General features: G+C 37.8%; 1 protein-coding gene across 1 annotated transcript; it reads right to left on the reverse strand.

Moving 5' to 3' along the window:
- Positions 1-1,740: 1,740 nt before the first annotated feature.
- LOC141779365 (uncharacterized) lies at positions 1,741-15,620 on the reverse strand. The gene is made up of 5 exons (XM_074654156.1): positions 15,341-15,620; positions 7,480-7,612; positions 6,195-6,418; positions 4,967-5,273; positions 1,741-4,706 (listed from the first exon to the last, which is right to left on the reverse strand). The coding sequence occupies exons 1-5, from the start codon at positions 15,398-15,400 to the stop codon at positions 4,543-4,545; spliced, it is 888 nt and encodes a 295-aa protein (XP_074510257.1). The 5' UTR covers positions 15,401-15,620; the 3' UTR covers positions 1,741-4,542.
- Between the last annotated feature and the right edge of the window lie 200 nt (positions 15,621-15,820).

Consider the following 15,820-nt stretch of genomic DNA (forward strand, 5'->3'; position numbering starts at 1 on the left):
TTTGAAAAAACCATGTGTCTCTGTGTCCTCCTGTGCTCCTAATATCTACAAGATTTCACAGACAGGAGGAAAACAACCGTCTCTGAGCAGCTGTCAATCACACACACCAGATCACCACATCATTTTACAGCTAAAACAATACACTACAAGATGTTTCTTAAAACATTTGAGACGAGAAATAGGCATTACAGTAACAGAATATTCATGACCTGAAATGACCTGTGATTGGCCAAAGTCTCCCGTCACAGGCTACATTTTTTAAAGCCTGTAAACAGAGCCATGAGGAGCTGCAGAAGTCTAGTTTTCTCTCAGAACACCTGAATTACAATATGCTGAAAGGTTATTATGGAGTTTTTGCCCAATGATGCCAAAAATATTCTGCCTACTGCAGGTTTAATACCTGACACTGTTTAGCTGTTGTTTCATTATTAGATAGTTAATAGCAGACAAAACTATATAATGTACCAAATGTAATCCCAGCATAAATCAAGTGTTTGCTCTCACCCTTTTTGATTGTGCTTTGTTCCATAACTGACATTTCCGAAGAAATACTCTAGTTATTCCATGAAGATCTGATTATGGATAGAGAAGCAAGTGCTGCTGCAGAGCCAGATACCTCGTCTCAAGGAAACAACACAGCTGGGTATATGATCTGTATTGTTTACAATTTGACTATTAAATTGCAGAAAGTAACTCCCTATTAATGCTTCCTGCATTTATTCTGCCTTTGTTAGGGCAATTTTATATAATGTTTCTTCTTCTGACATTTCCACATCCTTGTCAACAATTTTAGTTGCCAAAAAGATGTGTAGTGCGTGGTACATATTGTATCGACGCTGTAGAAAAACACACTTCTCTACCCACATCCCAATCTGTGGTTTTCATCCCCCGTCCTCTACCACTAATCTTCTGCGTTCCTCTGCAGCCAGTGGCATTCACTTTAAACGTCTCACCCTGGAGAAGGGTCAGATTATTAATGTTTATATTTTCTTACACTCTACTACTACCTTACTATATTACTTTATTTGTGAACTTTGAGTTTAACTATGTTTACTTTCAGCCATTTGCGTTTTACATATATGTCTTTTACCAGCCTCTTTCATCTGCCATTTGTGTTTTCTTCTCTGCATCATCAGGTTTCTGGAAAACAGTTGACCATTTGGCTCCATTCACATGCTGCTGGCTTAGTTTAACACAGTGGTTTGAATTCTTTTTTTTCTTTCTGGCACCTACATTTATAAGAGGATGTTTCTTGAGGCTGAGAGGAGAAATTTTTCTGCGCTACTGTGCACACAATGGAACAAAAGCTATGAGTGTTTTTACCTGCAGCTGACCTTTCAATGTAGGAACATTTGCACAAGGTGTCATAACAAACTATAAGCGTCCAGTCAGAGCTTTCATCTATTGACAGAATGGATTTGTATAGAATGATTAGAGGACTTACTGAAGAATCTGGACTTGGTTTTGCCAAAATAGTGTGGAGACATACAATTATTGCCTCAGAGGCCAAAAAGTACACACATTTTGTGTAAGAGAAAGATAGATAGAAAGGGGGAATGAAAGGGAAACAGGTCAATAAACAGGCAGAAAGTAAGAGGTTGTTGAACATTAGCACACATGCTGTTGAGTGAATACATCTGTCTTGTGCTGTCTGTGGATGTGTGGGAATGAGAGCGATGTAGGAATGTATGATCTTATATTCAGACCAATCCCAAAAGCCCAAAAATGACAAACAGACAATTTTAGAATTGCATTAAAGCCACATCTTTTATGTAGTAGTGAACTTTATCAGATACACCATTTCAGCAACACAATTCTCTATTGGCCACCTCATGTGCTTATGTTACAATTTTATCTGCAAACTGATTTTTGGTTGGTCCCACCATTGAGTAGGTGTTTATTTGTTAAAATCAAGGCTTCAGTCAATTCATATTCAACTTTGATAAAAATTAAAGCTTCAATATATTTACAAAGAACTTATTATTAAATGCATTCATATGAAAAAAAAAGTATTCTAAAAAAGCTAGAAAACTGATACATTGAAAATGAATTGAACCAAGACTCGTCAAATACACTAAAACCATAAATATTTAAAAACAAAACAGAGCAGTATAGGCACAAAGAGGCTTCGATTAACTTATCATTGACATATTAACCTGGATTATAGTCTAAGCAAGTATAAATTAATACATTAGTATCATCAACATACTGTATACATTTACAGAGATCCTAGAAGAGAAAGGTTATTGTGTGTCATCATCTGGTGGATTGCTAGCGAGTGCTAACCCGTTGTCCCGACCCTCTATGAGTGGGGTTCATGTGAAACATTTCTCTGACATTTGACATCAGTAAGTCACAGTTGGTTAGTAATAAGATTGTCATGTTTATTCCAGCCATGGCGAATAGGTAGTTTGCATTCAGATAATCTAGAATTGCTTTAAAATAGTCTTTTCTATTATGGCAAAAGTAATTATATCATTAAGTAGCATTGACTATAGGATAAAAAATAAACGTAGCCTCACTGACTAACTTTCCCTGATGTTGCATTGCCTCATGAAGGGAATCAAACTGTTAAAAGACACAAAAACTGCCGCAACAGATGGGGGCAACAAACAAAAACAGCCATTACAATCCTATAAGGAAATGCCCTTTACCAATTTAACATTAGTTATGCGACATTAAACTCCAAGTCAAAAAAGTCAGAGCAAAAGAAATAAAAACAAATGTCATGTCAATGAGAATGTGTGGATAGGGGACAGGTCTACTCATAGTTTAAAAACCACTTAGCCCCATTTCTCTGTATGTGTCGACCTCTGATCCCAGCCATTTGGATTAGCAAAGTTGGTTTAAAATATCTTTTATTTGACCTTTTCACAGAGCTTGTAAGGCCACAGATAGAGCTGCTTCAAGACAACGTGTCCCCCCCTTCCAATAAGAAGCTGATGTGAAAAGTATTGTTCTTTGACATATAATAAGCAGTAGGTAGCTGGTGATAAAATTCATCACAGACTATACATAGGGCAATATTTCACTAAAATAGTTAACAGGCTGTATACAAGTATGTGCTATCAAAAGGGAAACCCCCCCTGTTGTCGTTGCTGTTAACAGCCTCCTGTATCCTCACTGAAGCTCTAAAAGTCTACAGAAGATCCCACTGAAGCTTCTTTGGTCTGCTGGTTGAGGTAAACTGATAATTAGGAAACACGCATTTAAAACCTGACATGCTGCTTAAGCTATCTTATATTAAAGCTAATTAAAAAGTAATTAGTAAGTAATGAATAAATTACCGTCCTGTCAGTTACATTGTCCCTGTCCCTCTAAGTTGAAACTGGCTATAGCAGATGTATACAGTTGACAGTCAGAGAGGAATGTGCTTTGGCCGCTTCAGAAAACGTTGGTCACTTCTACGGTTTCTGAATTATAGTCATTAGCCTTGGCTCTCCCTTAGCAATTCTGGTCCACGTGCTCGCTGCACTCAGCCACCAAATAAAATAGTTTTGAATATATTACCAATGTTGAATGCAAGGTCTACATAAATGTATGAATGCAATGAAAAGATGGAAATCTCTTTTTAAAAATGGCTTATTAAGGAAATATAAATCTCTAAACATCAAAACACATTGAAAAAGCTACTAAAAATAATTTTCCAAAAGACAAATAAAGCACATTTATATTTGGTCAGTTCTATAAATGTCAAATATCTGTGAGAAAAACAACACAAATATGTACCTGCAGAGTAACAAAATCTCTCATACCAATACTGGACAGCATATGAAAGAAAAAAAAAACATATTCATTCCTCATAACAACACAAAAATATTCAATTCAGCAAAGAAAGCGTACAGAAAATGAAATGTAACAATGAAAAATGTTAACAAACTGAGAAAATTTGACCTCAAATAAGAGGGAAAAGGGTTTACATTTTTGAAGGCCCTTTGTAATATTAATCTCATGTGTGGTACCGTTTCAATTAACAGCATTCAAAATGCCTTAAGGCTATTCATATGTTTCTGTGAACTTCCTCAATGTTGTTCAGCCGAGCTGGGGCAAGTTCAGGCTGTAGCTCTGCTAAATGGGACAATCGATCTGTCTGTAATGCAGAACCAAGTTCAGCCCAGTGTGGTTCAGCGGGTCTAAAGGCACAGTGTTTTCAGTACTTTGAAGTGGATTACTTTCCAAGACTATAACAGTTGTGATCCATCGCGATACTCTAGAAAAGATTCCCTTCTTTAAATTTAGGATGTGTATTTAATATCTAACTCCTTCCCCAGGATTGAAGGAATGATAGGAATGTATTTTAATAGTCTTATTTGTTGCCTTCTTCACAAACACTGAACACCATATAGCAAGATGTAAAATGGTAGCAGAGGAGGAAGGTAGGAAAGATAAAAAAAAAAAAAAAATGGTGGTAGCACTGAAGAAGAACAGAGGTTGAATGACTTCAAACTTCATCAAAAGGAATCATCTTCAGTTGTTTGTAGATCCATTTTTAGTCCTGATTGGGAGACAGACAGACTCCATTTAAAGTCCCTGTTGGTCAGCTCAGGCGTAGAACTCCTTGGTGGGTGCTTTTTGATAGGCTGTCGTGGAAGCTTTGGTGTCTGCCAGGTCGTAGCTACCTTCGTCCTTCTTCTTCATACGGTAGGTGAGGAGGATGAGGAGGAAAACAGCAAAGAGAAATCCAACCACTCCGCATGCTATCACCGCTGGAGAGGGCATAAGGACAGATTGATATATATATTTTCTTGACAGTGTGCCACACTTGCTGCAAATGTTTCACAATATTTGGCAAATATGCATACATCCAAAATCTCAATATTCTAAAAGCGCTTGACATCAACAGAAAATAACCTGCTTGCAAATTTTGCAACTAAAAGAAAATTATGTTTTATCATAAAAAAACTCTTATCTGTTTAGTCTTTAGTCAATAAAGATGCAGTAAAGCTTAGTGGAAATCTGTCCTTACCTGCCAGCACTTCCGTCCTCTCCCACATGTTCTCAGAGGTCACCTCTTCAGGAGTGTCCTGATCATACATTCTGCTGTTTCGCTCATTGCCTGTCCCAAGTTCATTGTCGACCTCTTCGAACATGATCTTATTTTCAGGGGTTTTGGGTGTCGAGACATCCCACGTTTGAAGACTGTTGTCCTCGTCGGCACCTTTGATTACAGTGATGTCTATGCTGAATTTGGTAGCATTGGTTTCACTGGGAGGCATGCTGGGGGCGTTGGGACTGGTGCTCTGTGTGAACCAATCAGTTGTTGGGCTCGCCACCTGGAGAAATATATGCATTATTAGTTAAATGCATGATGCACTGGATAACAAAGTAGGGCTGAACATTTTTTTAGGCATAATGTGGTTTTGAATATTTTCTGGTTGAAAAACCATGAAATGAAAATAAGTAGTGGTGTGGTTGCAGATTGCAACCAGCTGAGTATCCCTCCACTCACTCCTCCCTTTCCAAGACTGCGGAAACACGAACCGTCGAGCGCAAAACGTAGTAACGCCGTTCGCCTCGCTCAGAGGCCATCCTTACCATAAGAACACAGCAAAAGGAGCAACAGAAGTCAGACGGCGGCTCACATTACCGCAGTTTCACAAGCGTGTCGGAGAACTACGGTGGCTTTCAGGTAACGAAACAAATGCGAAAGGCTTTGTCTAGAGCTAGTGTTTGGTTTGTCCGTTCTTGGCTACTGTAGAAACATGACGGAGAAACATGGCGGACTCTGAAGAGGTCCCGCTCCCTATGTAGATATGAACAGCTCATTCTAAGCTAACGAAAACACAACAATTCTTAGTTTCAGGGGATTTTACACGAATTAAAACATAGTTATGAATATTAGTTTATAGTTTTTAAAGTTTTATTACTACATGTTACAGAAGAATAACTATTTTTAGCAGTCTCAATGTAACAACTCTCATCTCACATCATAAGTCAAAATGCATATAATGGATGTATTCTTGGGAGGGCTTTGGTTCATACAGATGTTGGAAATCAACAGCGCAATTGAATGCAAGTCTGTAAATCATTAACAATGTCCAATATATATTGGATATATAGTACACCGTTTGTAATATTTGTTTAATCTTTTAAATAGTCTACAGTATATTACTAGTGGTTTATCTTGGCAATCAACTCATTAAAGATCTAACTTTGAGACAAGGATTTGTATAAAATGAAAAGCAATATTCTACCTCCTCGTCACCGTTGTTCCCATTAGGTGGTATGAACGGCGTGGTCTCGGTGTCCATCACTCTGGTTGATGGATCCTTGCTGTCTGTTGCTGTGGCTGACGTGTCCTGAGGAGAGACTGATGTTGGCTCTGGTTGAGCTGGAACGGTTACTGTGGAGACTGTGGTTTGAGAGACGTTGGGGAACCTCTCAGGTATCTCCTCTGAAACTGTGAAGTTGCTGAAAACTGAGATAGAGAAAACAATCACCACAAATTCTAACACTTTAGAGCAAGTTTCCTTGCAACCGGACACCATTACTGATTTTGGAGTAAAAAAAATGTTTTTGCATTGATTTGTCCTTACCTATAAACAGACTGCATGTGATTAATAGTGTTATAAACCAATTTTGGCACTTTTGTCAATATCTTTTTTGTCAGATGATTAAGTGTTACTTTATGGGTTGAGAAAATTCTCCTACTTCACAAGATACATAAATCATTTAAAAATGTACACTAAACTGCCACAAAGCTAAAAACAGGGCAGCTCTTGTTGTCATTTTCTAGATACATGGTTTTAATCCGATGACACAATGTTAAAATGTGCCCCACAAGATGTTAATTAAATTAAGCAGTTCCTTTTACATGCAGGAGGAATGCAATCTGTGAGTTTTATAGCTTACTGGAATTCTACTTTCAGTTTTGATTTCACTAAATGTTCCAACACATTATTCACCGAGGGCATTAAGGTGAGTCACTGATAATGATGGCAGAGATTATCGGACATCTGTGCGCTTCCAATAAAATCTCACGTGGCTAACTCCACATCACCTCAGGACAAACATCTGGCACACTGTGAGTGAGTGCTTCTGTGTCTGAATGTACAAGCACTCGTGTCTACAGTATTGCTCATTTGTCAGACATTTGTAAATGAGTGGATAGAGTGGATTAGGAAACACTCCGTGAGATGAGGAAAACTTTAGTAAAACCAACTGCCTGTATGGTAAGGACATTTGAAGACAGAAATCTGGGCCCTGTATCCCAAAAGCACTTAGAGACTAAGATGATCTCAGTCCCAATGTAAGTCTAGATGCTTTTGGGAAACCCTGGATCGTTGAAGTTATGATTTGAAAAAGAAAACAGAAAGGCCACAAGATACATTTTCACTTTGTGTTAAGTTTACTCAACAAAAATGATGATGTATGTGAGAACCATTCATTTATATATTTAACTGCTAAAACAAACAATGTGTTGTTGCAACCAAATACAATTGCAAAACAATTACAAAACGAAGACAGTGGTCTCCTTACAGTAGTCTCCGGATCCAGAGCCTGAGCCGCCATCGTCACCATCTTCATCATCTATAGGGATGCCACCCGACGTTCGAACCTCTAGGTACAGGTCATCTGTCGTGTTAAAGGTTTCCTGGGAGGAGACAAAGAGCTGGAAGAGAGAAAAAAAAAGTACACATATTATGATTCAAGCAGGAGAGAAAAGGAGAGGAGACACATAGATCTCCTTTATTCACACTTGCAGAATTCCTTCCACTAATCAAACACATGTGAACGTCTCCACAGTTTGGGAGTAAGACAATACCCCTCACAGCCAATGACCTATGCTGGCCAAATATGCCAGAGTGTTCACTGGCGTCTGGGAGTTCAAGCAAATTGTGTATTGCATCCATACTGTAACATGCACAGTAGATGGAGGCTGCTTTTTTTTTTGTTCATTTCATGTGTGGTGGCAGTAATTCTTGATGCTTCACAGAGCCAGACAGAGATCAGAGATCTGAGTTTGAGTGGAGGAGCGAGAGATAGAACAGCTTCAAAGGCAACACACAGAACAGAGAAGTGGACACACACATGGAAAAAACATTTCATATATAAGATTGTAGCGTAGGAAAACCTCCCACTAACCCAAACACTGCACAAAGGAGTGTGACGAAAACCCCAAACATGCTTGTCTCGTCATCTAAAGTCTGATACTATAAACTCCAACCAAATAAATGAGCTACAGATGAAATTATTAACCAGCTTGTTGAAATATGACCGTCTCAATGTCTGAAGCAGAATAAAAACAAGCTAATAATAACTTCAGAACGACGGTAATATACCAAACGGCTCAGGCAAACTAGGAAAAAACCCACATGAATCAAAGAAAGCAGCCTGATAATGAGTCTGAAATTCAAAAAGAGAGGAATGGCTCAGCAGATGTTGGTAGTGAGACAGCGAGACAGACACACACACACACACACACACACACACACATACATAGGCACAGACATGGATGAATATGGCCCATTGAGGCCTGAAATATGTCTGGTATGTATACTATGCTTCCCACTAACACAGGTGCTGAGAGAGAGAGAGAGAAAGGAGGGAGACTGGAGAAAGGAAGGGAATGAGATAGAAGGGGACCGTACGGTATGTTTTTTTAATAAAACAGGTGATGGTGACACATGGGAGGAGGATCTTTTAGTGCAATAAATATTCACAATTGAGGGAAGCAAAGGGATAACTCAATTCTATAGCTGTCCCTGTCAACACTAGCCTTTCATTTGGCACAATACCCAAAAAGTGAGAAGTGGCACAAGAGGTGATACAGATCAGACCAAAGCACTTCACCTAAACGTGCCAGTTGCTTCTCATTTCTTTTTGAAGATCGAGGCTCAAGACAGACTTTTCAGCTCACTTTCCTTTGTGACTCCTGATATTTTTTTGTCAAGCTAACTGAAATGTAACAACAATAGAAAACCATTTTGAGATAATAAACCAGATGTTGTGTTCACATTGTGGTGAAACAGGCCAAACAGAAAATCCTTAACATCAATTTACAAAAGACAGCAGAGGACTAAAATAGCAGAAGGGGCTCTGGCATTCTTGCTGTCTTCAACCCGGGATTACAAAAGCAGATGCTGTGCTTGCCAAAACGATAACACACAGAAACACACACACAAAACTGGAACTGCTGCAGACATTTTTTGTCAAACTCCCAGCTCCAGGTTGGACATCACTGGTCTTGGTTATCTGGTCTCTTTGATAGCTTGGAAAGGGAGCAGCTCATGTTCATGTCTACACTGACTGGACTGTCCCAGTGAAGGAGGCACACAATGAATGTAAACACTGAAATGAGCAGGATTACCTTTTAAGGCCATAACAACTACTACTACGACTACTACTACTACTATTACTACCACTACTACTGTGACCTCAGGTGCTGCTGATGGATTGCCAAACACCACGTACATGGACTTTAAACAACATCACGTACACAGCAATATAGGGCTAGGCTGTGTGGTTGAAGTCATTATCATTATCACTATTACTCTATCAATAAATATGACAATATGGTAGATGTACATGAAATAATCAAACTGATGTTTAGTTAACTGTGTTTCATTGGCATTAAACTCTTCATATGTATAAAACTAAAACTTTACGAACTCATTTTAGAATTAAAGGGTGCTTTAATAGAGAAATACAACAGAACTCAAACAGAGCTTTGTGTGAAGGATAACATGATAAGATCATATCTTCACAAAATTATGCTTTTTTTAATCTATAAATGATCATGTTGATAATAAATCTATCACATTTTTTACCCAATTAATCATTTAGTTAATAAAATGCGAGGACATAGTGACGATCACAAATTCCCAAATTAATCATTTTCTAGGACTGGAAGTTCCTGAAACTAACGATTATTTTCATTGTTGATTAATCTGTCGATTATTTTCGCGATTAATAGTTTGGTCATTAAAATGTCAGAAAATGGTGACAAATTTCAATCAGTGTTTAAGATGACGTCCTCAAATGTCTTGTTTTGTCCACAACTCAAAGATATTCAGTTTACTGTCATAGAGGAGTAAAGAAACCATAAAATATTCACATTTAAGAAGCTGGAAACAGATAATTTTGACTTTTTTTTCTTAAAGAATTACTCAAACTGATTAATCGATTATCAAAATAGTTGGCGTTTAATTTAATCGTTGACAACTAATCGATTAATTGTTGCAGCTCTACAATTTTCTGTTGATTGACGAATTGATTGTGTTCGCAAACACGTGTGCAGACAATGTCACGTCTGTGAGTTTTGCATCAGGATTTACTGGCAGACTTGACTCAGTCAGTCAGAGGTTACACACATCTGGAAAACACATAGCTCACTCACGCAGGCCGTATGTACAGTAACCATCTGGTATCCCAGTGCTTTGTCCAAGTGAAGACAGTTTTTCTGGAAACAGCATTATGTGTGTGTGTTTAGGTGAGAGCATTATCAAATCTTGGAATCAACAAATCCATATTTTTTTTGTGTCCACTGGATTAATAGCTATTACAGTGAAATATTTCCCCAATGAACTGGAAGTCAATGATAATGAGAGAGCGGTCAGGTCAAGAGTGAGGTTGTGTAACAGCCAAAAGTACACAGCTGACCTGTCATCACCATGCACATAGCAGCAGCAGCAGCGCACAAACGCTGTGTTTGAGGAGGTGGATGTTTGACCAAAGCTACGAATCATAAAATGTTTGAGCCCCTAAACATCAAAGGTGTCCGTTTAGTTAACAGCAGTCTCAAAAGGCCAAAATATTTGATAATAAAAGAATCGGGAGTCAATTCAGGGTAAACAGATTACTTACATCTTTGTTACAACTCTTTTGGCCTGGACAGAGTTTGGTAGGATTGTACAGAGAGTAGATCAGCAACGATTAATCAATTAATCAAAACTCTCTGATTACAGCTTTTTAAAAGTGAATACAGTATATTCTAGTTTCTTTACTCCTCTATGACAGTAAACTGAATATCTCTGAGCCATTTGAGGACATCATCTTGGGCTTTCGGAAACACTGATTGACATTTTTCCCCATTTTCTGACATTTTATAGACCAAACAACTAATCCATTGTTAGAGAAAATAATCGATAGATGAATTGACAATGAAAATAATCGTTAGTTGCAGTCCTAACAGAAAACACATGGGTATAAAAGAAAGACACAGTATCAGCTTTTGTCTTACACATTGAGGATATTGCAATGTCCTGAATTGAGATGTGTATCACAGTTATTTGAATCTGTTGACCCCAAACTAAAGGTCGTAGCCCACACTATTTGGCAAAAGATACGATTTTCATCAGTTAAGAGGCTTAAAACATGTGGTGAAAACCTCACTGGTATTTCTCATTGTAAAAAAAAACTAGTTAGCTCTGCTTTTACTTGTTTAACTCTTTTGAGGTCTAGCTGTACATGTACATGTCAGACATAAAACCAACAAAGTTCCAATAATGTCATGGAAACAGTCCGGCAGCAAATCAGATGCTGTTAGACAGACAGAATGAGAACAGTGGCGTGACTAATACTGCGCAGCTGATAAACTGAGGGCACATGAAACTTCAGGGAGACCACACTGTATTTCAATTTTCCACAGCTAAGGATGTCCACCTACTATTTTTACATTCATGGATTATCATCATTAAGATAATTTATTTGTATTTATTTTTTCTGTCATCTGTTTGTTTCAGAAGCACTGTGAGAATGACCATTAATGGAGAGCAGGCGTCACATGCTTCCTCTCGCCTACTCATGGTTGGGTGTGTAAACCCACGCAGGTATATGCTTGCCTGGACTAGTCCAGTGGGACTCACTCTGAGTCACCCATCCAGAAAATGACACAACTACCGGCTCACCAAGTCACGAGCCTGTTTCAACATTCATCTTTTAGATGTGAGCAACGTCATTGACTGACTAACCAGTAATTCTACAGCCACACTCAGAGAAAAAGACTGTTTGAATATATGTCGTAACCCATCACGCCCAGCAATTTAGAACTGGAGTCTGTGTATTAGTGGGATGAAACAGGGAATCAATCAAAGCATGTGTAGAGCAAAGTATGACGTGCATTACATGATGATAAGAGGACAATTTTAGCAGTTAAAGTTGTTTTTCAGTAATCACATCTATTCTCAGATTAAAACTCATGGGGTCATAGGTAGGATCAAATTTAAACTGTATTTATTCCCTCTTTGTCTCCACAACTCTTTCAGTATTTAGCCAATGTTTACCGCCTTGCCAGCTTCGGCTACACACATCCAGCAGGACAGTCTCAGGTTTCAGCTCTCTCCCTCTCACAATATACAGTCCATAAATCCTAAATATCACGCATTTCTGGAGAGGTGGCGAAGTTCCCTGGCTCTAGTTTGGGACTTTAACAGTAAATAAATCATGCAACCAGGATATTTTTGCACTTGAGACAATGCACAGAGCTCTGCTTTAGCCTGCCATTTCCAAGTGTTTTCCAGCTTTACAATAGACACACATGGAGAGGAGGGGAAAAACAGGGAGAAACTCTGTACCGTACTACAAACTTGTTTATAGTGATCTTGTGACAAATGTCACACTCTTAAATATTGATTGGGTTGAAATATCCAGCAAAAATATATATACATATAATATATATGTTAAACTGTGAAACAACTTTTATGGTGGTGTTTTCCCATAAAAGAACCTAGATGAATCTGAATCCCAGGTATGTATTAACAACATATTTAGTAAGAATTTATCAGAAAATAAACAAGACATTATGTGGCTTGTATCAGCCAGCAGCAGTTCGGATAGTGGTAAAGGGGAGTTGTTAAAACGAAAGGGTGCCATATCGATAATTGTGATGAAGATGAAACTATTGAACAATTAATTCTGGAGTGCCAGAGGTCTAGAGGTGTATGGGGAATTGTTTTTATAATATTAATGTAAAATAAAATACAGTGATGTATTTATGAGTTTTTCTAGAAAATCTAGCCAAACTGCAGCAAGAATTATATTGGATGATAATATGTACAATTGTGACAAAGACATGGAAGACAAGGTGTGTCACCATCTCTGGTGATGCGGTTTTTCAAACACATTATAACTGAACTGAAAAGACAAAGAACACTGGACATCAGACAAAAGAGATGCACACCTTGGCACTAATTGTAGCTTTCTGTATATTGTGGGCACTGTCCTCGTCATGAGATGTTTTTTTTCCTCTTTGTATTTTATTGTGTGTGTAAAATTTCCTTTTTTTTCTTGTGAGCCAAATGAATGGTAAAGTTTATAGTGTTATGTCCTCTATGCTCAGTATGTTAGTAAGAATTTGCCTTTATTAGAGGTTATGCGTGCAACAGTGTACCACCAGTTAGACAATAAGGACTTCCTGAAACATGTAGTCCTCTAAAAAACAAGGATTTATCAGATGATAATCTAATATTTGATGTGATTATCAGCATAACTGATTAAAAGCGGGACAACATTTTCAGACATTTGTGACGGAACAATGGCTGAGCTACCTCAGCAATTATTCCTGTCTTTAAAAGACATATTGACAGTTTTGTTTTGATACTGTGTCTCACTTTGTTACTGTGAGTGACGTATCTCAAATTGACGTGTGCCCAAAAAATAAAGGGTCTGAACAAATGAGGAACTTTCAAGAGTATGACTTGAAAGCTGTCATCAAGCTGTCCTATTTGCATGAAAGCTATTAGTATTCGAAATGTTAAAGGCGGAACCTCAATGAAAACATTTAAAGCAACAGCGTGTAATATTTCAGGGGATCTATTAGCAGAAATGGAATATAATATTCATAACTATGTTTTCATTAGTGTATAATCACCTGAAACTAAGAATAATTGTGTTTTTGTTACCTTAGAATGAGCCCTGCATATCTACATACCGACAGTCAGACTTGTCAGGTCAGGTAGGATTTCATCATTCTTGGCTTTTTTTAGCCCAGTTAAATACTCATTAGTTTCTCTTACAGCATTTCATCTTGCAGATAATGACATTTTAAAACTTGACACAAGCCCTGTGTGGGTGGGTGGGAAATGCAGGTCAGGTCTGGAGGTTTGGGTTTTAAATGTCAAAGCTGTGAGTTAGAGGCTGAACAGACTTGTGGCCCTGTGTGAACTTGAAACCAACTGGACGCCTGAACTTGGCTTGAATACAAGTAGTCTGTGGGTGAATATCAGTAAAAACCCTGGCTTGCTAACTGCTCCAATGCCTGCATCAGTACGTAGTGTGACATATCTCTGCTGTTGCTTCCTGGAAGATACCATTAGATTATGCTTCAAAAAAAGGCTCTTTAGCCCCTCTCCAGTGGCTCCCTGTGGACTTTTAAAAATGGAGAAAATTTCATAAGTTTATGAGAAAAAAAGTCGTAATATTATGAGAATAAAGTCATAACATTATAAAGTAGTAATTTTACGTGTTATTTAATTTTTTCTCGTAAAGTTATGACTTTATTCTCGTAATATTACGACTTTTTTCTTGTAAAGTTATGACTTTATTCTCGTAATATTACGACTTTTTTCTTGTAAAGTTATGACTTTATTCTCGTAGTATTACGACTTTTTTCTTGTAAAGTTATGACTTTATTCTCGTAATATTACGACTTTTTTCTTGGAAAGTTATGATTTTATTCTCGTAGTATTAAGACTTTTTTCTTGGAAAGTTATGATTTTTTTCTCGTAAAGTTATGACTTTATTCAAGTAATATTAAAATGTTTTTCTTGTAAAGTTATGACTTTATTCTCTTAATATTACTCCTTTTTTTCTCGTAAAGTTATGACTTTATTCTCATAATATTACGACTTTTTTCTTGTAAAGTTATGACTTTATTTTCGTAATATTACGACTTTTTTCTCGTAAAGTTATGACTTTTTTCTTGGAAAGTTATGACTTTATTTTCGTAATATTATGACTTTATTCTGTAAATCTCAGCTGTTTTTTCCCTCAATGTGGCCCTTATACTCCATAGTACATTTGCTCTTTGGCCCTCACTGCATTAGACTGATATACTATATACTTAGACTATAAACTGTGTTTCCTTCATCACAATGATCAAATGTTTTGTGGCTCCAGACAGATTTTTTTTTTTTTTTTTTTAAACGTCTCTTTAGATAGTAACGGTTGCTGACCGTTGGTCTATCTGCAGTTAGAGCCTGAATAAGAAACGGACAAACTCAACTGACCAAAGTTAGACGTTAATCGCATTTTCGAAATGTATCTCAACGGCTAAATAGTCTCAAGTCAGTTAGTCTTTTCTCTCTAAAAGATAAGATATTATCGAGCTTTTATATAGTCAGGTTTTATATAAGGTTAGTTGTTCAACATTTAAATGAAAGTGAAATGAAAAGTTACTTACTTGTTCAGTGATAAACAGAGTCGTCAGCCCGACGAGCAGCAATAACCGCAGACTCCTCATCTTAACGTCCAAACAAAAAGAGACGACCGTTGAAAGCGAAAAATATATAAAGTGAGGATTTAAACTAACTTACACACACTCAAAAGTAGCACTAAGTCGTTCCGCTAAGTCCTCGTCAGGTTTTCGGCTGGTGTTTTCGGTCTACTTGGTTAAATCTCAGCTCGTCGGTGGTTGACTGGTTGTGATGTGGAGTTCCTCTCTGGAAAGAGTTGTTTAGGATTGGCAGTGCAGCGTGGCTCGGCGGTGACGTCAGCACGGCGTGACGCAGGGGCGTGACGTCCGTTGAAGAAGGCACGCTGGGGGGCGTGTCTAAGAGGAAAGAGGAAATGCAATACATTTAAGGAATGTGAGGGGGAAAACATGGAAAAACAAAACAAGGGGGAGGTTAATTAATGGATGGAAACATTTTTCAGAAAAAGA

Source organism: Sebastes fasciatus, chromosome 12 (genome assembly GCF_043250625.1).
Source record: "Sebastes fasciatus isolate fSebFas1 chromosome 12, fSebFas1.pri, whole genome shotgun sequence".
Lineage (NCBI taxonomy): Eukaryota > Metazoa > Chordata > Actinopteri > Perciformes > Sebastidae > Sebastes > Sebastes fasciatus.

What these genes read in the sequence shown, in the direction of transcription:
- LOC141779365 (XM_074654156.1), bottom strand. Translation starts at nt 15,400, where the DNA reads ATGAGGAGTCTGCGGTTATTGCTGCTCGTCGGGCTGACGACTCTGTTT. An exon ending in CTCTGTTTATCACTGAACAA is followed by an intron (nt 7,613 to 15,340) that starts GTAAGTAACTTT and finishes TCTCTCTTCCAG; the next exon opens with CTCTTTGTCTCCTCCCAGGA. An exon ending in CTCTGGATCCGGAGACTACT is followed by an intron (nt 6,419 to 7,479) that starts GTAAGGAGACCA and finishes TCTCTATCTCAG; the next exon opens with TTTTCAGCAACTTCACAGTT.